We start from the raw sequence: 13574 nt of genomic DNA on the forward strand, positions 1-13574 counted from the left end.
TTTTCTTGCCAGAGGGCAGAAAACAAGTGAATGAGTACATGTAAAAAATCCCCATGCCTTTTTTAAAGACTAATTCTGACAAGCTGTGTCTGGAAAACAAAACTACAAACAATGAATACGTTAAGTTAGGGAATTACCTTGACAAATAAATAAATCGATTTCTAAGCAGTACCTTGGGTGTGGCTTTTCTTAGAAGAACCTACTTTATTTTAGTGAAGCTCATTCTTCCCTTGTCACTGCATAATGATCACCTGCTGCCGTTCTTCAAGAGACTCCCTCGTGAGGCCCACTGTTCTGAGAACATAGAGGTTTCGTTTTCCAATTTCCACGTGACACAGCCTGTCCAAACAGAGTTTAAAACCTCACCAACTTGCAGTGCCTGGTGACAGCGGAAGAGGAAAGAAGCAGAACAACACAGAGCTCTGTCAGCACTGACTGGTGAGTTAAAATTACATTTTCTTCATATATAAATGATATCAAGTGTTTCTATTCACTATGCCTCTCAGAATGCTTGCTTGTTTTGTCACCAGCTTTAGTCCTACAGACGTTTAAGCCTTCAAATTGCAATGTGGTGTCCATTTCTTTTCTACAGTATCTGAAATCTATGCCATTCTAAAGTATTATTGGACAAAAAGACACTGGAAAATGTCAGATTTTGGACTATATACCTACCAGCAGGAAGTGGTTGAAAGGGCTCTTAAACGAGAGAACATCATAATATGGTTACCGACGGGAGGTGGAAAGACCCGCGCTGCAGTGTATGTGGCCAAAAAACACCTGGAGACCACACCAAATGCTAAAGTGATGGTTCTCGTAAACAAGGTACCTAAAACAGAAAAAGGGCAATAAAAACCATCGTAAAACTGGTATAAGAAGATGACTTCATATAATGTTTTTGATGTGTTCTATTATTCAGGTTCATCTTGTTGACCAACACTACAACAAAGAGTTTGAGCCTCACCTGGGTCTACGCTATGCTGTTAGGAAAGTGAGCGGAGAGAGTGATGAAAAAGACTTTTTTGGGTTAGTGGTGCAAGAGTCAGATGTGGTCATCTGCACAGCACAGATCTTGTACAATGCTCTGATTAACAAGGAGGAAGCAAGACATGTTGAGCTCTCAGGTGAGTCAAAGTGAGCTTAAACACGTCTGATTATGCTGTTATGCTGAAATGAACTGACTTGAGGATTTTCTACAGATATTACTCTGCTGATAATTGATGAGTGCCACCATACTCACAAGGAGTCTGTCTACAACAAAGTAATGAGACTCTATGTGGAGAAGAAGCTGAAGGGAGAAAAACCACTGCCACAGATCTTGGGCCTCACAGCATCCCCAGGGACAGGAGGCGCAAAGGCACTGGAAAAGGCTGTGGAGCATGTACTGGAGGTCAGGGATTCATTTTTTATTTGAGCTTTTTATATAATTTATCTCTATTTAATTAGCTGGCTTTGCTTGAAAATGCTCCTCCTTTCAGATTTGTGCCAACTTGGATTCAGCCATAGTTTCAACTAAACAGTATGCTCCTGAACTGAAGGAAGTGGTGCCCAGACCCAGAAAAACCTTCAACATTGTCAACATGAGAGATAGAGTAAGCAGATATTTAAAAAAAAACAAAAAACTGATGGATTTTGAAAAACTGCATTTTCTTGTAACATGAACAAATGCACTGAGAGACTAATGGGTAAAAGCCTCATCTACTAGTTCACCTCAGAAAAGACCACAAATACTTTTATTGCCACTCCCAAGACTAGTGTTAATTTAATTCCACCTTGGAAAAATGCTAATATAAGAGTCAAATATATCTGTAGTAGCAGAATCTAAAATAAAGATTTTCAAAAATTTCCTTTTAATTTTGCCTGTGCTTAAAGGGCTCTTGGGTGTCACATCACTGACTGACTGTCTGAGGCATTTTTTGCCCTGGGATGACAGCCACCTGGCAAAAATTGGGACCTGCTAGTAACCACAAATACATGTTTTTCTTTGAGGATCCTTTTGGTGATCATCTGAAGTCAATGATGACGATTATCCACGGTTACATGGATATTCCTCCAGACTTCAAACTGAGAGAGTGTGGAACACAAGAATATGAAGCAGATGTGGTGGTTCTGGAACAGCGAGGTAAGACCGTAGCATTTAATCCTTCTGCTGATGGCAGCGGTAAATACAACGGATTTTGTGAGAGTTAAGGTAATCAGTATTTAAATAAAAGAATACTGCTGTTTGTATCTGTCCTCTTTGACCAGGAGTACGAGACAACAACAGACTGCTTGCACAATGTGCGTTACACCTCAGGCAGTACAATGATGCCCTCCTCATCAATGACACCTTGAGGATGATTGATGCTTATCGTTCCCTAGAGGAGTATTACTCCACAAAGAGCACCAAGGCCATTGATGGGACAGACTTCTTCTTGTTGGGACTTTTTGAAGGTGAAAATCCTAACATTTTCATCACTTGCTGTTATGTGTTAATACCATAACTTTATTTTGTAGCTCATAATGCAACGTTTGATGATTTCAGCCAATAAAAATATTACTATTTTGTGGCACACAGAGAATCAGGTGGAGCTAAGGAACCTTGCTATGGATTCTCGCTTTGAGAACCCAAAGATGGATGAACTTCAACGCACTCTGTTACAACAGTTTGGGTCAGGTGTCCCATCAAGAGGAATTCTCTTCAGTAAAACTCGCAAAAGCACCCACTGCCTGAAAGACTGGGTCCTCAAAAACAGGGCATTGAAAGATGCTGGCATCAAGGCAGACATCCTCACTGGTGCTGGTAATGGCATCACCTACATGACACAGGTATGATGATATACAGTCTTCACCGATAAGCTTTGAGTCAGTCACATTCAGTAACATCTCTATGGACATTTCTGCATGTTTCCATGCTTTTATTTGCATATTTCTTATAGAATGAACAGGCAGAAACAATCAGGAGTTTCCGTATGGGTTCTCTGAACCTCCTGATCTCCACCAGTGTGGCCGAAGAAGGTCTTGATATACCTGAATGCAACCTGGTGGTGCGCTACGGACTCCTTACTAATGAGATCGCCCAGCAGCAGGCAAGTGGACGTGCACGAGCAAAAAACAGTCAGTATGCAGTCGTAGCCCAAGCAGGCGGGCGTGAACATCGCAGAGAGCGCATCAATGAATATCTGGAGGAGCTGACTGGTAAAGCCATTGACCGTGTGCAACGTATGAGTCACCACGAGTTTTATTTAAAGGTGATGTTTAAGGACACTACCGAGCCATAACTTACTGCTCTCACTCTCACTGCCCAGTGTTACTAACATTATCATCCATTCCTCTGTGATTCCAGTTAAGTGAGCTTCAACAAAAGGCAATTATTTCTAGTAAAATTGAAGAAAGCTGCAAAATGGAGAAGAGGAGGAGTAATACTGCTTCCAATATCCAGTTCTTGTGTCGAAACTGTTTTACCCCTGTGGCTTCTGGCAGTGACATTCAACTTGTTGACAATACGCAATATGTCAACGTCAGCCCTGACTTTAAGTGAGTTAAAGATGTTCTGATCTAAGAGTTAAAGCAGAAGTATGTTGAGACCAAATAAAAATATCTTTGCTTCTTGTTTGTCCTCAGGAATCACTACAAAGTTGCAGAGCGGGTGATTCTAGAAAGGAGCTTTGAGGACTGGGAGCCTGGGTGTAGAATCAGATGCAAAAAATGCGACAAGGTACAGTGAACTCACTGTTTAATACTGTATCTAAATAGATCCACAGTTCATGCTCATGTTGGAATCTGACTGTTATTCTTATACACATTCACAGGAATGGGGATTCGAGATAAAATACAAAAAGCATGTCTTAATGCCAAATCTAGCCATTAAGAACTTTGCCCTGGAAACCCCCAAAGGCAGGATAACAGTAAAGAAATGGAAAGATGTACCTTTCACTGTTGAGGACTTTGACTATGAAGAGTACTGCCAGGAAAACTTCCCTGACCTCTTTGATTGAGCCACAAACCAGAAAGCTCTGTGTGGTTTTCTTCTGCACTTTACTTGATTTTGAGACTCCAGTTTCTTTTAGAACACCATACTGTTGTATGGTTGGATGTTTGCATGAACACAGACTTGAAAAATTCACTCCACATATGCTCGGTCATTGTTCCATGGTGCCTGAGGCAGCTAAAAACCTTAGTGCATCAGTCATGTTTATAATTAGCAATTAGTGAATGCTTCGTTTATGCCCAGTGCCTGAGTTCATTTGCGTTCTTCTATAACATGACCCTTAAACATCATGAATATGTGACATGCCATCAAGAGGAGATTAATTAACATGAACTGTTTTAGCTATTTTAAAATGTGTTCAGATGTAATGCTGTTGATGTGTGTATGAAGTTTGACATTGTGGACAATTTCTGTAACTAAATCAGATGTTTTATGAGAGCCTAATCTTAAGAATTATCATTGTTCACTAACAGATGAAATCATCCTTTTTATTTTTTCTATATTGTAGCATATAATTTTTTTAACTAAATCTAAATTTGATTAATTTAAACAAATGCTCCTTTTGAAATGATTGATTTTTCATAAGTTTGCCTTTATTAATCAGTAGGTGTCAGTCTTGGATAGCACAAGAAATGTTTTCGTAAAGCCAGGATTAAAGCTTTCCACGAGGATTTTCACATTGAAAGATGTGGATGTAATGGAAATGTCTGAATCTGCAGATAATGTGGAAATATACTGAGAATGAATGACTTGCAGGCCACAGTCAAACATGACAGACCCATGAGCAAAGCATTTAATCCCCAACTGTTTCTATAAATTATGGTATTATCCACGTCAGGAGCACGGTTGTGCAGCCTTCTGATGTGTCTAGGCAACCACTGTAAAAGAGATGTGCATTCAGTTGACTGAATAGACACACGTTATTTGCTGGGATGAGGATATAAAAATATATATTTCTGTTTATATCTCTGTATAAAACTGTTACATAAAAACATTAAAAAAAAAAAAGGATATGTGAAAATGCTGACTTCAGAGACTTTAATGTAATGTTTTAACACCTGGGGATGCACCCTCAGTATTACTGGATCAATACATAGTTATGTATTTTAACTGTTGTGGTTTAACACCATATAACTGATCTACATTAGAGATATGATTATTTCAAATTGCAATTTGTCACACTGGAGTAAGGCATACATGTTTTACAATTATAAAGTCTGTTTAAAGCAGACTTATTCCCAAGGATAAGTCAAAAAATATATATTTTGCTGTGATCTGGCCACGGATGAGGCATTTAACCTTCAATAAGCAGTGGGATAGTATCAGGTCTGAACACTGAATCTTTATTAGATCTATTTTAGAGCTTAAGTTTAGATGTAATTTATTACTGAGTTGTAAAATAAATCTATAAACTCATTAATTCAAATTATTACTGATTGTCTGCAGCTCTCTTGACTTATTTGCAACACCAGTGCTGGCTTTAGCTGTAAATATTCTTTATACATCTTTATTTGACTGACTCGTAGTGTCTCTGAACTAGGCATCTGTCAAATCTGTCATTTTTGTGCAGAAGAAGTGTAAAATGATCCATCAAATGCTTTATTTCCTCTGAGTGCACACAGAGCCCTAAGCAGAAAGCCTGGCTTAACTAAGACAGAAAGCCTGGCTATGTCAAACTTCTCTAGCTGAAGATGATGACAAGTTATTATTTAATGCAATCCACAATTTAGGTTTGTCTTGTTGGCCAATCCTGAAGAAAAGAGTTTGAGAGCAAAGAGCTGGACCAAGTCAGTGGAGAGACCAATAAGAAGCATTTCTTTGTGTTACTGGTGCAGACGTCAGAGCCTTTCATCTGCACAGCACAGCTCTTATACAATGCTCTGACTAACAAGGAGGTATTAAGACATGTTGTGCTCTCAGGTCAGTGAACGTCAACATTTCTAACATTTTGGGAACTGGGCGCCTGGATGTAGAATCAGATATAGTAATTTAAACAGGGCACAGACTTTAATACTGTGTTTAATAATACTATAATAATAATACTATAATTTAATAATACTTTAAACACTAGTGTCAAATTGGGCTGCACGATTTGTCGACATAATCGATGATGTCGACTATAAAAATTTGTAGACGCAGAATTATACTGTCTACTAATAAATATGTTTTTGTAATACAAGGTATACTACACTGCAGTACACTACAGGAAGACTGCGATCAAGTGAGCCCTGGCGCCAGCTGCACCTATACAATCCTGTTGCACTTTTCATACACATATTACGGTACGGGTGCCGACTGGGTTAGAAACAGTCTTCTGAATACTTGCATTTTTCACTATTTTACTTCTTAATCCACTTCGAGATTTGAAATATTAGCTATATATATATATATATATTTATATGATATACATTAATATATAATTATTACACTACACGTTAAAAATAATAAAAAGAATTACAAATTCGGTAAGAGTTGACAATACATTTGTCTTCTCACTATACTGTATATTTTTGTTCAACCTGACCTTATCCCCAACTAAACTGCTGTGCTGTATTTTTGATATTGTGTATTTTTTTAATTCTATAACAAGAAAATTGTTAAAGGTGACGTGAATATTTCACTGGATTCTATGGTGTGTTCACACCGCAAAAAAGTTTGGGCAACCTTGTTAATAGCCATTATTTTCCCGTATTAATCGTTGGTTGTTACAATAAAAAATGTCAGTTAAATATATCATATAGGAGACACACAGCGATATTTGAGAAGTGAAAAGAAGTTTACTGGATTTACAAAAAGTGTGCAATAATTGTTTAAAGAAAATTTAAGCAGGTGCATAAATTTGGGCACCACAAAAAAAGAAATGAAGTAAATATTTAGTGTATATTGATGTGTGTGTCTCCTATATGATGTATGGGGGGGGCCTTTTTCTGGACGTGCTTCCCATCCAGAGCTCCACAGCAGAGAGGGAAGTTCCAGCGCTCCTGGAATCCTTGTGTGATGGACCGCCAGTCTCCAGGTGAAGGCACAGACATTGTATTGATCGTGCCACATACCGAAGAGTTATTGTACACTTTTACAGACATAACAATAGGAATGATTTCCTGACGTGTACTTCATGGCTGAAAGGTTGAATCAGTTAGAGGGAGAAGAAGCTATGCTGCTTTACAAAGGTGGAATGAAGCAGGTGTGATGGGGTGTCTATAATGGAGAACCGTTTGTTCAGTGACCTCTGACCTTCGCCCACCAGTGCTGCTTCTAACCTTGCAGATGAATTTGCTCTTCCTTTTGGCATCTCTGTCACTGATGATGCCCATACTTGTACACAGCACCAGCTGCTGGTCCTGCAGTCTAAAATGAGAACGGACTCGCGTACTTGAGAATTGAGAAAAGGAAAAATGCAAGTATCCAGAAGCGCTTCTAAGCCAGTCGGCACCCGTACCGTAATATACGGAAGAAAAGTGCAATACGATTGTAGGTGCGGCTGGCGGTGCGGCTAGCTTGACCTGACTTCGTGTGTGAGGGCTCACTTGACCGCAGTTACAGGAAGCACCCTGGAGCTGTGACGTCAACTCTGAATGAGTCAGTTTGAGAGAGCTAGTGCGTTGCGTTGACCGTGTTTATGTTAACGTTTGTACAGTAATTCCATGTTAATGCTTGTACAGTAATGTTTATGTTCATGTTTATGTTAGCTTACCGGAAACTTCTCAGGATATGCTAGCTAATCACCTGAGCAGGTGAGATACCCTAGAACAGGTTTGCCTACAGGAAGCGAAGATAAGAGTTATTGAAATACTCGTTGACTAATCAAAGAAAAATTGGCAGATTAGTCGACTACCAAAATAGTCTTCTGTTGCAGCCCTAGTACAAATAGATCCATAGTTAGGGATTGTGTTGTTCTTATGTAAATACACAGGAATAGGATAACGTACAAGAAGACCCTATCCACAGTGACTATGTATTTTTCTTTGGAGATTCAGGGTGGAAGGAAAACATTGAAAGAGAAATAAATATTTGTTAACATCATGACGTTCTCACAATTGAGACCCCTGTAAGGGAGGAAAGGGGGTTTTCTTTTGCAATCTACTGGAGTTTGTGAGCCTATTTTCATTAAGAAAATGCAAGTTAATCATTTTGCAGCTGGACGTTTGAATGAACCCAGACCACGGCCATTGTATCATCCCCTTTGCATGTTGTTGTAAGGAGTTCTTCACTTTCCTCTCAAGTCCAGCACAGAAGCAAATGATAAAACCATCTCCTGCTGTAACATGAACCTTAACCATCGTGTACACTTTATGTAATCAAAAAGATGAACTTCCATGAACCATTGTAGTCATTTTAAAGTGCACTTAGATGTAATACTACAAATTAGTTTACAAAAATATGATATTGTGCATACATTGATTATCTCAAATTTAGATGTTTCATTTGAGCTCAGTCTTTAGAAAATGTCATTGTCAACTAACAGCTGAAATTAGTTTTTTATGGTTTAGATCTATAAACATTTAGACTACATTGTAAAGATGAAGAATTTGACTGTAACACAATGAAAGGAAACTGAAACCAAATACTGCTGAAGCTCTTTTGCCAGAGGGTAGAGATCAAGTTACGTGAGCTGACATTAAAACAGACAAGGGGATTTTTTTTTTTTTTGCAACACTAACAAGCTGTTTGTTACATGAGGAAAGCAAAACTAAAAACAATAGGCAGAGCGAGTTAAGAGTAGATATTTTAGTAATCACCTTCTGTTCATCCAGAGACTCCCTCATGAGGGCCAACTTTCTGAGTTCAGATAAGTTTCATTTTCCAGTTTCCACGTGACATGGGCAGTCCAAACAAAATTGAAAACATCACCAGCTTGCAACTGTCTTGTGACGGCTGAAAAAGAGACAAAACTACACAGAGCTTCGTCACTGGTGAGTTCAGAAGGCTGACTTTCTTTCTGTTTGTTTTGTCACTAGCTTTGCTCCAGCAGACTTTTAAGGCTAAGAGTTTGAAGTCACAACTGGGTGTCCATTTCTCTTCTACAGTATCTGTATTCTATGCCACGCAAAAATATTACTGAACAAAAGGGCACTGCGAAATGGCAGATTTTGGACTGCATAACTACCAGCAGGAAGTGGTTGAAAGGGCTCTTAAAGGAGAGAACATCATAATATGGTTACCGACAGGAGGTGGAAAGACCCGCGCTGCAGTGTATGTGGCCAAAAAACACCTGGAGACCACACCAAATGCTAAAGTGATGGTCCTCGTAAACAAGGTACCTAAAACAGAATGAGGGGATTTAATTTTTAAGACAAAAAAAAACTATTATACACCTGCTGTGACTAAAGGTGACTAAATATAATGTTTTTGATGTGCTCTATAATTCAGGTTCATCTTGTTGACCAACACTACAACAAAGAGTTTGAGCCTCACCTGGGTGGTACCTTCATTATTAAGAAAGTCAGTGGAGAGAATAAGGAAAAGGACTTTTTTGGGTTAGTGGTGAAGCAGTCACAAGTAGTCATCTGCACAGCGCAGATCTTGTACAACGCTCTGATTAACAAAGAGGAAGCAAGACATGTCGAGCTCTCAGGTGAGTCAAAGTGAGCTTAAACATGTCTGATTATGCTTTTATGCTGAAATGAACTGACTTGAGGATTTTCTACAGATATTACTCTGCTGATAATTGATGAGTGCCACCATACTCACAAGGAGGAAGCCTACAACAAAGTAATGAGACTCTATGTGGAGAAAAAGTTGAAGGGAGAAAAACCACTGCCACAGATCTTGGGCCTCACAGCATCTCCAGGAACAGGAGGCGCAAAGACCCTGGACAAGGCTGTGGAGCATGTACTGGAGGTCAGGGATTCATTTTTTATTTGAGCTTTTTATATAATTTATCTCTATTTAATTAGCTGGCTTTGCTTGAAAATGCTCCTCCTTTCAGATTTGTGCCAACTTGGACTCAGTCATAGTTTCAGCTAAAGAATATGCATCTGAACTGAAGGAAGTGGTGCCCAAACCCAGAAAAAGCTTCAAAATTGTAAAAGAAAGACTTAAAGTAAGCATATTTTTATACCTGTTTTTATTTATTTGAAATACGAAAATTACAATTTTCTTGTATTTATAAAAACAACACGTTGTTGTTGTTATTGTTGTTGTTGTTGTTGTTGTTGTTTTTGTGACAGTAGCACTAGAAGCAGGTTTTCATTTGCTGTAATAAAAAAGAAATTGCCAGATATGGGATAAATATTTCGTATCCTTCTATAAAGTTTATGTTTTTCCCTTATTATCTTTGTTTCTATTCCCATTCCTAACATCACCTCTTGGCATGAAACACAAACAGAGCACTTGTTAACCTTGTTGATCTTATATGAAAATTGCAAGATAACTCTAAATTTGAATGTTTTTGTATGTATTCTTTACTTGCTCATTTAGAAAAAAAATGATGGTAAAGTTTTCTAGTGCACATCTAAAGAAAAAAAAAGAAATAATCTATCAGATCTTCCAGTGTTTTAGTGACAGAGCTTTACCACTTTCCCTTTCTTTGTGAAATAATTCACTGTGCTGCTTGTAAACCTGTTTGTGTTTTTGACTGCTCACATGTTGCCAACAACATGCCTTTCCCATGAAAATGCTTTTACATTGGGAAACTCAGGTTTGACTTAATGGCCTGTTTAACACATTTGCTTTACCACTGACGTTAGTTAGTGAAACCAGTTAAGCTATCATGGGTATGCTGAACTTGCATTGTAGCAGAGACCCTTAGCTATCACACACATATTAAGTTTAGATATCTTAAACAAATCATGGAAAAATACTAAACTAAGAAGCAAATGCACATTTTAATATATAATAAAAAATAACCCTGTAGTATCAGACTGTAAACATTTTTTTATATTTAATATAATATTATGTTATTGGCTGAAGCAGTTGCTGTCCCAGAGGTATCATACAAATGCTGGCTTCAGGACAACAACCACTTGTTGAAAAACAGTATCTGCTAGTAAACACAAACACGTGTTTTTCTTTGAGGATCCGTTTCGTGATCATCTGATATCGATGATGAACAGCATCCACAGTCACATGAACCTTCCCCCAGACTTCAGACTTAAAGAGTGCGGAACACAAGAATATGAGGCAGATGTGGTGAATCTAGAGCACCGAGGTACAGACTTAGTTTTTAACCTTGTAACGTGATTTTGTTTTGAGCATATTTTTTCATAGAATTAATTAGAGTAAGTAAATCTTTAGATGAAACAATGCTTCTGCTTACATCTGTTTCTTTGACCAGGCGTACAGGAGAAAAACAGGCTGCTTGCACAATGTGCGTTACACCTAAGGCAATATAATGATGCCCTCCTCATCAATGACACCTTACGGATGATTGATGCTTATCGCTCCTTAGAGGAGTATTACTCCAAAAAGAGAACCAATCCCATTGATGGGACAGACACCTTCCTGTTGGAACTTTTTGAAGGTGAGAGTCCTCATATTTTCATTATAATCCACATTTTCATGGTTTCAGCAAATATAACCATCACTTGCGTCACTATTTTGTGGCACACAGAGAATCAGGTGGAGCTAAAGAACCTTGCTATGGATTCTCGCTTTGATAACCCAAAGATGGATGAACTTCAGAGCACTCTGTTACAACAGTTTGGGTCAGGTGTCCCATCAAGGGCAATCATCTTCAGTAAAACTCGTAAAAGCACCCACTGCCTGAAAGACTGGGTCCTCAAAAACAGGGCATTGCAGGAAGCTGGCATCAAGGCAGACATCTTCATCGGCGCTGGTAATGGCAACACCTACATGACACAGGTATGATGATATACAGTCTTCGCCTATAAGCTTTGAGTCAGTCACATTCAGTAACATCTCTATGGACATTTCTGCATGTTTCCTTGCTTTTATTTGCATATTTCTTACAGAATGAACAGGCAGAAACAATCAGGAATTTCCGTATGGGTTCTCTGAACCTCCTGATCTCCACCAGTGTGGCCGAAGAAGGTCTTGATATACCTGAATGCAACCTGGTGGTGCGCTACGGACTCCTTACTAATGAGATCGCCCAGCAGCAGGCCAGTGGACGTGCACGAGCAAAAAACAGTCAGTATGCAGTCGTAGCCCAAGCAGGCGGGCGTGAAGATCGCCGAGAGCGCATGAATGAATATCTGGAGGAGCTGACTGGACAAGCCATTGACCGTGTGCAAACTATGACCCCTCAAGACTTTTGCACAAAGGTGAGCGTATATACTCTACCAGTCCTTAATACATTTCACAGCCCCGTGGTATTAACATCACCTTCCATTCTTCCTTGTCTCCAGATTACTCAGCTTCAAGAGATGGTAGTCACTTGCACCAAAATTGAACAGAGGCGCCAAGCAGAGAAGAGGAGTCGTAACACTGCTTCCAGTATCCAGCTCTTGTGTCGAAGCTGTTTTACCCCTGTGGCTTCTGGCAGTGACATCAAGCTAGTTGAGAACATGTACGTCAACGTCAACCCTGACTTTAAGTGAGTTAAATATGTTCTGATCTAAGAGTTAACGCAAAAGCATGTTGGGGACAAAGTAAAATATCTTTTCTTTTGGTTTGTCCTCAGGAAACACTATACATTTGGAGACCAACTGACTCTAAAAAGAAGCTTTGAGGACTGGGAGCCTGGGTGTACAATCGGCTGTAAAATATGCAGCGAGGTACCCTCTTCAAATAAAAACAAAACATAATGTTACGTTCATGCTCGTGTTGGATTCTGAGTGTTGTTCTTGTGTAAATTTACAGAAATGGGGAAATGAAATAAAGTACAAGAAGTGTGCCATACTGCCAAATCTAGCCATTAAGAACTTTGTTCTGGAGAGCCCTGGTCAAGAGCGGCTCCCAGTGAAGAAGTGGAAGGATGTACCTTTCACTGTTGAGGAGTTCAACTTTAAAGAGTACTGCCAGGAAAATTTCTTGCTCGATTAAGACATCAATAAGAGAGCTCTGTGTGGGTTTTCCTATTCTCGAGTTTCTTTTCACAGATTTGCTCCACAGATGTTAAGTCTTTGTTCTGCGAGCCCTGCGTGCCAAAACCTTTAATGCACCAATCATGCTTGTAATTATTTGCATTTGTTTTGTACATAGAGTATTTCCTCATTCACATCTCAAGTCAAGTACAGAAGCAAAGAACATGAACCATGAGCATTTGACATGTCATTAAGAAAAGATTCATTTTACATGAATTTTTAGCTATTTTACAATTAGTTTAGATGTAATATTACCAATGTGTGTTTGAATTATGTAAGTGGGAGTACAGTGATCATCTGACATTTATATAAATACTTATCCTAATGTTAAGAAATTGTCTACTAAGTCTAAATCCCTTTTTGTGTGTTTAATATGAATTAATGTTACATTAATTAATATCAAATAAAATCAGACATGTCTTTTGAAATGATTAATTTTGACTTTATTAGCCAGTAGGTGTCACTGTTGGATAGCCAATGTTCACAATCTGCAAAACGCTACAGTTCTCATCTGCCCTCATTACTGCTAACAAATGGTGTGACTAAAGCCAGGATTGAAGCTTTCCATGTGGATTTTCACACTAAAAAATTGGCCCTCTATGGCCCGGGGCTCTGATGTA

General features: G+C 38.8%; 2 protein-coding genes across 2 annotated transcripts; both read left to right on the top strand.

Moving 5' to 3' along the window:
• The first annotated feature begins 377 nt into the window (after window positions 1–377).
• Window positions 378–4974, top strand: dhx58 (DEXH (Asp-Glu-X-His) box polypeptide 58). The gene is made up of 12 exons (XM_085404449.1): window positions 378–438; window positions 593–822; window positions 917–1121; window positions 1197–1387; window positions 1476–1589; window positions 1987–2119; window positions 2245–2430; window positions 2555–2805; window positions 2916–3227; window positions 3323–3513; window positions 3601–3694; window positions 3789–4974. Exons 2-12 carry the CDS (start codon window positions 646–648, stop codon window positions 3972–3974), a joined length of 2040 nt encoding a protein of 679 aa, XP_085260575.1. The 5' UTR covers window positions 378–438; window positions 593–645; the 3' UTR covers window positions 3975–4974.
• A 3512-nt stretch (window positions 4975–8486) lies between these two features.
• LOC146672000 (ATP-dependent RNA helicase DHX58-like) lies at window positions 8487–13347 on the top strand. Its single transcript, XM_085405267.1, has 12 exons — window positions 8487–8880; window positions 8995–9224; window positions 9338–9542; window positions 9618–9808; window positions 9897–10010; window positions 10985–11117; window positions 11244–11429; window positions 11520–11770; window positions 11881–12192; window positions 12277–12464; window positions 12552–12645; window positions 12731–13347. The coding sequence occupies exons 2-12, from the start codon at window positions 9048–9050 to the stop codon at window positions 12911–12913; spliced, it is 2034 nt and encodes a 677-aa protein (XP_085261393.1). The 5' UTR covers window positions 8487–8880; window positions 8995–9047; the 3' UTR covers window positions 12914–13347.
• The last annotated feature ends 227 nt before the right edge of the window (window positions 13348–13574 follow it).

This window comes from Rhamphochromis longiceps, linkage group LG4 (assembly GCF_057381845.1).
Source record: "Rhamphochromis longiceps isolate RC_006_pf linkage group LG4, R_longiceps_female_GT1.1, whole genome shotgun sequence".
In the NCBI taxonomy this organism is placed as follows: Eukaryota; Metazoa; Chordata; class Actinopteri; order Cichliformes; family Cichlidae; genus Rhamphochromis; species Rhamphochromis longiceps.

Coding starts and splice junctions, on each gene's coding strand:
- dhx58 (XM_085404449.1), top strand. CDS start 646: ATGTCAGATTTTGGACTATATACCTACCAGCAGGAAGTGGTTGAAAGG. Junction 1,122..1,196: donor AAGACATGTTGAGCTCTCAG/GTGAGTCAAAGT, acceptor GATTTTCTACAG/ATATTACTCTGCTGATAATT. Junction 2,806..2,915: donor GCATCACCTACATGACACAG/GTATGATGATAT, acceptor TATTTCTTATAG/AATGAACAGGCAGAAACAAT.
- LOC146672000 (XM_085405267.1), top strand. CDS start 9,048: ATGGCAGATTTTGGACTGCATAACTACCAGCAGGAAGTGGTTGAAAGG. Junction 9,809..9,896: donor CTGTGGAGCATGTACTGGAG/GTCAGGGATTCA, acceptor TCCTCCTTTCAG/ATTTGTGCCAACTTGGACTC. Junction 11,118..11,243: donor GGTGAATCTAGAGCACCGAG/GTACAGACTTAG, acceptor TTCTTTGACCAG/GCGTACAGGAGAAAAACAGG.